Source organism: Azolla caroliniana, unplaced genomic scaffold, assembly GCF_043228905.1.
Source record: "Azolla caroliniana isolate FFs.n. ecotype wild unplaced genomic scaffold, voAzoCaro1.0.p SCAF_8, whole genome shotgun sequence".
Lineage (NCBI taxonomy): Eukaryota > Viridiplantae > Streptophyta > Polypodiopsida > Salviniales > Salviniaceae > Azolla > Azolla caroliniana.
In genome coordinates this window covers 4,968,923-4,979,155 of record NW_028230443.1, presented here as the reverse complement: position 1 = coordinate 4,979,155, position 10,233 = coordinate 4,968,923, and the positions used below count along the sequence as shown (strand labels likewise).

At 37.2% G+C, this 10,233-nt stretch overlaps 1 protein-coding gene across 2 annotated transcripts; it reads left to right on the top strand.

Moving 5' to 3' along the window:
• Window positions 1–3,321: 3,321 nt before the first annotated feature.
• On the top strand, window positions 3,322–7,316 carry LOC147860880 (amino acid permease 4-like). 2 transcript variants are annotated; one of them, XM_087323806.1, is made up of 7 exons: window positions 3,322–3,542; window positions 4,327–4,560; window positions 4,700–4,793; window positions 4,969–5,171; window positions 5,603–5,745; window positions 5,897–6,124; window positions 6,617–7,316. In XM_087323806.1, the coding sequence occupies exons 1-7, from the start codon at window positions 3,335–3,337 to the stop codon at window positions 7,040–7,042; spliced, it is 1,536 nt and encodes a 511-aa protein (XP_087179932.1). In that variant the 5' UTR covers window positions 3,322–3,334; the 3' UTR covers window positions 7,043–7,316. The 2 variants fall into 2 exon arrangements, with proteins under 2 accessions (XP_087179932.1, XP_087179931.1); XM_087323805.1 differs by having other exon boundaries at window positions 4,957–5,171.
• Window positions 7,317–10,233: the final 2,917 nt, after the last annotated feature.

The window sequence follows — 10,233 nt, the reverse complement described above, 5'->3', positions numbered from 1 at the left end:
TTGATCACACACAACTTGAACCATTATTTCAAGAGCTTCCAATTGTAGGCTTGAACCATTATTTCAAGAGCTTCCAACTGTAGGCTTGAACCATTATTTCAAGAGCTTCCAACTATAGGCTTGAACTATTATTTCAAGAGCTTCCAACCTATGGTATGTTGAGTGTCCAAACTATTATAATAAACAAGAACCCAATTTCCTTCTTCAATCTTTTTCATGCAAAGTTTCTAGAATCTAGAAATGTTTCTTTTGTTTTTCAATCAAGCTTCTCAAATGCTTTATTGCCAGATCTCTGCTCTAATTGTTAGATCCTCGTAGTTAGCTAATCTTCCATGCTCATCTTATCTTGCGACTATAAAGTGGACTAGGAAATAATATCTTGGTTGATTGGCATGGTTGGAATTTAATCTAAGATGAGCTTGGTTGGCATATATCTTGTGACTGTGCTATGCATAGTTTTGTCAGCCCATAATAATGCATATGATAACAATTGTAGCCATTCTCCCATCTTCATGTAACAAACTGTTAGTAACGCTTTCAAGATTGGTCCATGTTCTCTTTCCACTTTCCCGTTTGTCTTCGATTTGTATGTTGTGGTGAGTGACAAGTTGACACTAATCCTTGAAAATATTATTTTAGCTTCATGTGTGCATCTAGTTCACCTCTATCTACTATTATTATGTTGACACACCCATATCTACAAATGACATCTTCAAGGAGGAATTTGTGTACCACTATTGTTTTACTTCTTAACGACCTTCCACCTAGTTAATGAGATCCTCCCTTGCTAGCATGGCGTAGTGCATTTGCCACAAACCTATCAACATTACTAAAATGTCCACCACCCATTTGTAGTGCATCATTATTGGATGGCTTGCCTCGACATCTTCCATGATTTATTTCTGTTCATGGTTTCAAACCTCCAACCTCTACTCACAACTAACATATGTCACTACCCCGACACGGAAAATCATGGACTGCTGCCACTATCCTAGAGGTTGGAGGTTTCATAATTCCATCATACGGACACACACATCTTACTCATAACCACAATCCCAACATTAATTCATAAAGCCACGACACCTTCAAAATGTGTTTGTAGAGATTGGTTGCCATATAATTGAGGATAGGAGTCGAACAACTCCGAGTGTTATCTATTGTGTCTTCTGAAGATGTGAATGGAGTGCATGAGGAAAACATTGAAGTACACATCACCAAGCTTTGAGGTTTGAAGAAGACTTGTGAAGTAGGGGGGACAGTTTGGTGATTCTTTACAAACTTAGGAACCTATTATGGTGAAATGAAATGTAAAGAAAAAGCAAAAGTTTATGTTATTGATGGAATTCGCCCATTTAAAGATAGCATCTACATTTTTAGATTTCATCTATTATTATTATTATTCTGCTATTACTGCTATGCTATAATTATTACTATAGTATAGACATTTAAAAACAAAGAGCTGGAAAAGAAATTAGTGTTTATTTCATAATGAAGCTGTTTAAATTTTAAAACATTATCTAAGTAGTAAATATATAGGAGTAAATAAATTCTCTTTATTGGTATTTCAGTTTTGGATAATATGTTTTTTCATTTCTTCCAGTTTTTATTAAATAGCAATTGTTTTATTTTATTTGTGTATATATATAAACATATGATGTAAATATAACTTGTTTTTTGCAAATATAAATAACTTTGATTGTTTTTTTTTTGCATGGAGGTATTTTTATTTATTGAATTTGCTAAATTGGGCACTTAAACCTCCACCATGCAAATCATAATGTAGTTTACAGTGTTTTCTTTCTTCATATAATTAGTTTATGAATTAATTAAATTTCATAAATATTGATCAGTCTTCCTCTCACTCTCTCTGTTCTTCTTTCCTATTAATTTCTGCATCCAAATCTTCTTCTTCTTCTTCTTCTAATTATAATCACATTTCAATCCCATACCTGCAGACATTCATACATAATATGTATGTATATGCATGTATGTGTATAATAATGTATTTATATGTGGGTATTTTTGAGCCTTGTGATTGATTCATGTTCATGATCATATCATCATCATCATCAAGGTGGGGGGGAGGAGGCTGCTGCAAGAACACACACTATTCAAGCCTGTTATAATCATAGAAGGGGGTCAAAACAAACAAAACTTTATTGGATTGGGTGATTTATTTGGTTCTCAATTCGTTTGCAATTCACAACAGATTCATGTCCACCATTGTTCATGTTAATAATAACAACAAAATTTATATTAGATTGGGAGATTTATTTGATCCTCAATTCGTTTGCAATCCACAAACAGAGTCTTTCCCACCATTGTTGGATATTAATTTGCATTAAATTTGTATACGCTGTAATTATTTCTGTACATAACATGCTTTGTTTCTCTAATTGTATGCATGTGTTATACTCTGTATGTGTTGTCCCTCTGTATATGCATATGTGTATATATTGTGTAAATGTTTTTTATTTTTGCGGTCTGCACATGCATTGCGTTGTATGCATGTATATATATATATATATATATATATGTTTGTATAATCCTTCCAAGTATGAAGAAAAATTGCAGTATTCATAATGTTGTAATTGTATGCATGTATATATATATATATGTTTGTATAATCCTTCCAAGTATGAAGAAAAATTGCAGTATTCATAATGTTGTAATTGTATGCATGTATATATATATATATATGTTTGTATAATCCTTCCAAGTATGAAGAAAAATTGCAGTATTCATAATGTTGTAATTGTATGCATGTATATGTAGGCATGTATGTGTGTATAATCCTCCCCAAGTATGAACAAAAATTGCAGTGTTCATGATGTTGTATTGTATGCATGTATATGTAGGCATGTATGTGTGTATAATCCTCCCCAAGTATGAACAAAAATTGCAGTGTTCATGATGTTGTATTGTATGCATGTATATGTAGGCATGTATGTGTGTATAATCCTCCCCAAGTATGAACAAAAATTGCAGTGTTCCTAATGTTGTATTGTATGCATTAATCTTCCCAAGTATGAACAAAAAAATTGCAGTATTCATACTGTTGTATTGATTGCATGCATATGTATGCATATATATGTGTGTACAATGATTAATCCTCCCTGAGTATGAACAAAAACTGCAGTTACTATTCATTAATCTTGGGGAAGTATTTGACAAAGAATTGCTGTTTGTGACAGAATGTTACTGCATTTTTACACAATTGCCCACAAGAAGTACCACTGTTTTTGGGACTAGTAATCCTATACATAGCTACTAGCTATATCTTTAGCATAGAGTTACTAGTCCAAAATCAAGATTGAGAAGTCCATATATTTTCATGGGGCAATTAGATGGCAACATAATAATGTCCACCACAAACTATAGCCTCACTCGGTTGGACTCCAATTCGGATTGTTCGACAAACAGGGATGATTCAGTGAGAAGTGCGGGATATGCGATGGAGATGATCGGGAAAGATATCGGAAGCCCGTTTGTCCTCATCCGGACCCATAGCCGCGATGACGATGGCCATATCCGACGAACCGGTGCTCCCTCTGTGATTTAATTTGCTTTTTTTTGTTTTCCTATACATGTTGGGTGCCTAAACCCTAAACCCTATCACTTAACTTGAACCCTATCACTTAACTTGATCCACCCCTAAACCCTATAACTTAACTTGATCCACCCCAAACCCTATCACTTTAACTTGATCCACCCCAAAACCCTATAACTTAACTTGATCCACCCCAAACCCTATCACTTTAACTTGATCCACCCCAAACCCTATCACTTTAACTTGATCCACCCCAAACCCCCTATAACTTAATTTGATCCACCCCAAACCCTATAACTTAATTTGATCCACCCCAAACCCTATAACTTAATTTGATCCACCCCAAACCCTATAACTTAACTTGATCCACCCCTAAACCCTATCACTTAACTTGATCCACCCCTAAACCCTATCACTCAACTTGATCCACCCCTAAACCCTATAACTCAACTTGATCCACCCCAAACCCTATCACTTTAACTTGATCCACCTCAAACCCCCTATAACTTAACTTGATCCACCCCGAAACCCTATCACTTTAACTTGATCCACCCCAAACCCCCTATAACTTAACTTGATCCACCCCGAAACCCTATAACTTAACTTGATCCACCCCGAAACCCTATCACTTAACTTGATCCACCCCGAAACCCTATTACTTTAACTTGATCCACCCCGAAACCCTATTACTTTAACTTGATCCACCCCAAACCCTTTATAACTTAACTTGATTAGTCTTCCTTTTTTCTTAAAGCTTTTTTGTGATATTCATGCAGGGAATGTATGGACCGCCACAGCCCACGTAATCACCGCGGTCATCGGCTCTGGTGTATTGTCGCTGGCATGGAGCATGGCTCAAATTGGGTGGATTGCCGGACCTCCGATCCTGCTAGGTTTTGCGGTCATTACTTGGTACATGGCACTGCTACTGGCAGATTGCTACCGATATCCAGACCCCATCTCGGGACGACGAAATTATACATACATGGATGCAGTGAGAGCATATCTAGGTTAAAAAACATAAAAAATTTGTGTGTGTGTTCTTGCATGTATAGAAATCATTGATGATGAGTTAACAAGATTTGATCAAAATGGGGGGGTTAATTTGACTGATTAAAGTGATGATTATGATGTGTATGTTTGGTGTAGGTGGGAATCAAGTGTGGTTTTGTGGGTTTGTGCAATACATAATGTTGGTTGGGACATCGATAGGTTATACGATCACGGCATCTATTAGCATGGTGTAAGTGCGCATGAAATTCAACGATACTTTCAAATAATTGAAACACTCGGCATTGTTATGATCCAATTTTTTGTATCTTCTTTTCTGAATTTATGTTAAATTTTTGCTACTATGCTACTACATTATTACTACTACTACTACTACTACTACTACTACTATTTAGGGCGATTAATAGGTCAGATTGCTTCTATCGAAGAGGACATGAGGCGAAATGCCAACCATCGAATAACGTTTACATGATCATATTCGGCGCAATACAAATCGTTCTCTCGCAAATCCCTGATTTCAATAGGTTGTGGTGGCTTTCTATAGTAGCTGCCATCATGTCTTTCTCCTATTCCTCCATTGGCTTGGGATTGTCAATTGGGAAAGCAACTGGTATTATCGAGTTTTTACTAAGTAGCAATTGATTTGCATTCCCTACACAATTTGTATCAATAAACATTTATTGCTTTTTTTCATCTGGATATTAATTAAAGTTTTACAAGTAGCAAATGATTGCATTCCCTACACAAATTGTATCAATAGACATTTATTGCTTTTTTTTCATCTGGATATTATTTAGAGTTTTACAAATAGCAATTGATTTGCATTCCCTAAACAAATTGTATCAAAACTTCTTTTTTATCTGGATATTAATTAGAGTTTTACAAATAGCAATTGATTGCATTCCCTACACAAATTGTATCAGTATGCTTTTTCTTATCTGGATATTAATTAGATTTCTACTAGTAGTAATTGATTTGCATTCCCTACACAAATTGTATCAATAACATTTTTTGCTTTTTTTCATCTGGATATTAATTAAGAGCTGGATGGGCATTCATATGGGTCTCTCACGGGAGTTGCAATCGGAGTGATATCTAAAGAGCAAAAGATCTGGTCGGTTTTCCAAGCCCTAGGGAACATTGCATTCGCGTATTCGTTTATGATGATCCTCATTGAGATTCAAGTAAGAGTTTTATTTACATTATCTCTTACATAATTTAGAAATTTTAATTACATGATCTCTTACATAATTCAGAAATTTTAGTTACATGATGATCTCTTACATAATTCAGTTATGCGGATTTCCCCTAAATGTATATAGTAATTTGGACCAGGACACGTTGAAATCACCACCACCGGAGAACAAGACCATGAAGAGGGCCTCATCCTTGGGTATATTGATAACGAGTCTTTACTACATATCAGTAGGATGTATGGGGTATGTCGCATTCGGGAATGAGGCCCCCGGAAACCTCCTTACTGGTTTCGGCTTCTATAACCCATATTGGCTTGTGGATTTTGCGAATGCTTGTATCACAGTGCACCTAGTTGGTGCCTATCAGGTAAAAACAAAGTTTAATGACCAATCTCCCAACATAATGTGTGACATTGAACGGATTAAAACTATTGAATTGTGAAAAACCATGTGACGTACGGATTAAACCTAATATGCCTAATATTTGACATTGAATGGATTATATCAAATTGTGAAACCATGTGACATACGTATTGAACCTAATATGTGATAGTATGTGAACCCAACATGTGATATAATAGGTGAAAACCTAATATGTGAGAATATGTGAACCTAATATGTGAAAACCTAACCTTAATATGTGATAGTATGTGAACCTAATATGTGAAAACCTAACCTTAATATGTGATAGTATGTGAACCTAATATGTGACATTGAACAGATATCATCTATGAACACCTAATATGTGACATATGTGATAGTATGTGTTAATATGTGACATTGAACAGATTAAATCTATCAAATTGTAGACATTTAACGTCCGTGAAATCGTGGCTTTGTTTTTTTTTTTATATCTTAGGTGTTTGCACAGCCTGTGTTTGCATTTGTCGAGGATTGGGTGGCCGGCAAATGGCCGACCAACACAATCCTAAGCCATGAGCACAAGATTCCGAGCCCATTCGAGCGCCCGATACAGGTAAGCTTATTTAGGATCCTATGGAGGAGTCTTTTCGTGGCCGCGACAACACTTGTGTCCATGGTGCTCCCCTTCTTCAATGACATCCTCGGGCTTTTGGGCGCCACAGCCTTTTGGCCACTCACCGTGTACTTCCCCGTATCCATGTACATCTCCCAAAACCAGATCAAGTCATGGACATCAAAATGGGTTGGGTTACAAATGTTGAGCTTGATTTGTTTGCTTGTTTCTCTAGCTGCTGCCCTTGGTTCAATTGCCGGAATTGTAAATGATCTCAAGACCTACACCCCTTTTAAAGCCCATTATTGATTATATTTTTTAGCCCCAAGACCAAATTTGGGTGTTAAAAAATACATTAGATTTGAGAAAACCAGTGTTCAGGCAAGATTGTACAGGTAGATGCTAATTGAGAAATATACTTAGGGTGGGATTTTAAGCATTAAATGGGCTTCAAAGGTCTTATTTATGACCTAGATGATGCCCACATACATTTCAGAGGGTTTTTTTTTTTTATGGGCTTCAAAGGTCTTATTTATTTATGACCTACATGCCACAATACAATTCAGAGGTTTTTTCTATGACCTACGAACATTGATATAAAGATGTTGAATGTTCGGTCGCTTAATTTTTGAAACTCTCATTCCTCATATTTTGATCGTGTTAAGAGGAGCTACCTCTACTTCGAATATCTGAGGAGGATTTATCGACAAGCTACATCTAATATTGATAATCAAAATAATCAATATTTGTTTGCAAATTTATCTTAGTTTTTTCCTTTCCTTCCTTTCTTTCCTCTATTCAAAAATACATGTGCACCATGTTTTTTTTGTTCCAAGTCAATATTGTGGATGTGTTCACACAACAATAAGAACTTGATTTGCCAAAAAATTTATGATTGTTCCGATCTTTTTTGTTGCTTACATAACATCAAATTCCATAACGTTGAGTCACCCTCACCTCCAATCATAGACCTACCCTACCACATTGGACAAGTACCTCTAGCAGCTTAATTAGTGGGAACTCTAGGGAGATGACCCTTCTTTCCTTTGAAGCGTGGGAAGAACTAAAGTTCCTTGACCTCCATAATTGTAATGATACATTTGAGGGGTTTGAGGGTATAACTACCTTGCCTCGGGTCTCTATATTGCCAGATCAAAACGCTCAAACTTCTATGCATGCATGGATACTAGCCCCTAAAGTCCTGAAACAATTGTGCCTTTTGGGACAAATTTGGTGTCATGCAAGTGGGATTTCTTCCCAACCACCAACAACCTTAGGAAAGAAAGCTTAGTAGAGACTTTAGATGGCCATATTGAACAAACACTAGAGCCCCTTACTCAAGATTAGACCTAGTACTTAAACAAGCCATAAGAGTGAAGTTAAATATGAAATTGGATTTTGTTTTGGAACTAGCCCTAGGCTAACTTTCAAGCCATAGTCAACCTTAAAATGTGGTGGCCTCAAGAAAACACCAAAACGTTAATGGGTTCTAGAAACGGGCTCCTATGATCAACTGTCCATAGACAATACACTTGCACCTTATGACCAAGCCTCAAGTAAAACGAAAGTGTGGGTTAATATGCATGTAGTCATCATCGAAGGAAGATCAAGTGCATTCAAGCCATTTGGCGAGTTAGGAAACAATTGACAAAAGCAGGGTGACACAAGCACATGTTTCCTAGGCATAGTTTAGTACATGAACCACCTAAACCAAGGCAAACTACAATGCAAAAATGTTTGGTTCATGCTAGTGTCAAGCCAGATTACAAACCAACAGCCCCTCGTCAACAGCCCCCTTGTTTAGGTTTCCTAGGCATAGTTTAGTACATGGACCACCTAAACCAAGGCAAACTACAATGCAAAAATGTTTGGTTCATGCTAGTGCCAAGCCAGATTACAAACCAACATCCCCTCGTCAAGACCTCAACGACTAGTTGAAAAGTGGTCCCTAAAACCCCCTTGTTTAGTACAAGGGGGTGCCAAGCCAGATTACAAACCAACAGCCCCTCGTCAAGACCTCAACGACTAGTTGAAAAGTGGTCCCTAAAACCCCCTTGTTTAGTACAAGCACCCCCTTGTTTTGGTTTCCTAGGCATAGTTTAGTACATGAACCACCTAAACCAAGGCAAACTACAATGCAAAAAAGTTTGGTTCATGCTAGTGCCAAGCCAGATTACAAACCAAAAGCCCCTCTTCAAGACCTCAATGCGTAGTTGAAAAGTGGTCCCTAAAACCCCCTTGTTTTGGTTTCCTAGGCATAGTTTAGTACATAAACTACCTAAACCAAGGCAAACTACAATGCGAAAATATTTGGTTCATGCTAGTGCCAAGCCAAATTACAAAACAAAAGCCCCTCATCAAGACCTCAACAAGTAGTTGAAAAGTGGTCCCTAAAACGTGTCATTTTCACATTTGAGAACAAAGGTCATTCTTAAGGCAAGTCCCTCAACCAAGGCATACTCACTCACCTACACCACCGCCACAACAAAGTGCTCCAACAAAGTCACCTAGGCATATAGCCAATAGAAGTAGAGCCACCATTTTCGCTCACGTAACTTAATGGACCTCATGTTTGCTCCTCCTAAAACGCCCTCAAGAGTTTGAGCTTTCCATCAATGTAGTAGGCTTATTCCGACATGGGGACATACAATGGATATAGGTTGTGCACATAGACAAATTTCGGTTCCATAGTCTTAAGTTGTAAAAGTGTTTATTTTGTTGTTTTTGCTGCCACTTCTTCCATGTGCGCCTCTTGCTTTCTTGTATAAACTCTCTCTCCAACTTCACCTTCATTTTCACCTTTGTATCCATCTTCCTCTTCATCCCCATTTCCACCTTCACCTCCATCACCATCTCCATTCCAATGCTCAAACTTGCAAGCATGGTAGACAACAAAAGTGTGGCCGAACATAGACAATTCCAACAACAAATGCCTCGGAAGAGGGCTCATGTAAGACACTCGCAATGCAAAACCCAAAATGTAGCTCACAAAGAGCCACAAAGAGAAGACATGATTGGAGTTCTGACCTTTTAGCTTCTTCCATAATTTTAGATCTAGAGCCCCATTAAGCAACTTGAGCTAGAGTTTTCTATCCTCTTACTCTCTTTTCAAGTTAACTAGCGATTGGTGCAAGAGCCTTTTAAGTTAAGCACTAATCACTCTTTACAATTGTATGTGTTAAGTAGTTTTACTTCGTGGTTGAGGCATATTTAACATGATGTTGTATGCATTGCATGCTTGTCATAATCTAGTTAACACTAAAACTTATATCAACCCTTAGTTAACCTCCTACTAACGTAGTCTTTGCAAGAGAGACAATTAGCAAATCACCAAGTGAGGGTGCATGATACTAGTGGCTAGAGGAAGATTGACAATTGTTATCGCTTGGTTCACCACCTAAAGGGTATACACCACTCCAAACCCTTCAACCAACGATTTAGGCAAAGGGAGAGAATCCTTCAGAGAACACAAAGAAATGCCCCCAATGCAAGGCACCCTT

Coding starts and splice junctions, on each gene's coding strand:
- LOC147860880 (XM_087323805.1), top strand. CDS start 3,335: ATGGGGCAATTAGATGGCAACATAATAATGTCCACCACAAACTATAGC. Junction 3,543..4,326: donor TGGCCATATCCGACGAACCG/GTGCTCCCTCTG, acceptor ATATTCATGCAG/GGAATGTATGGACCGCCACA. Junction 4,561..4,699: donor TGCAGTGAGAGCATATCTAG/GTTAAAAAACAT, acceptor TGTTTGGTGTAG/GTGGGAATCAAGTGTGGTTT.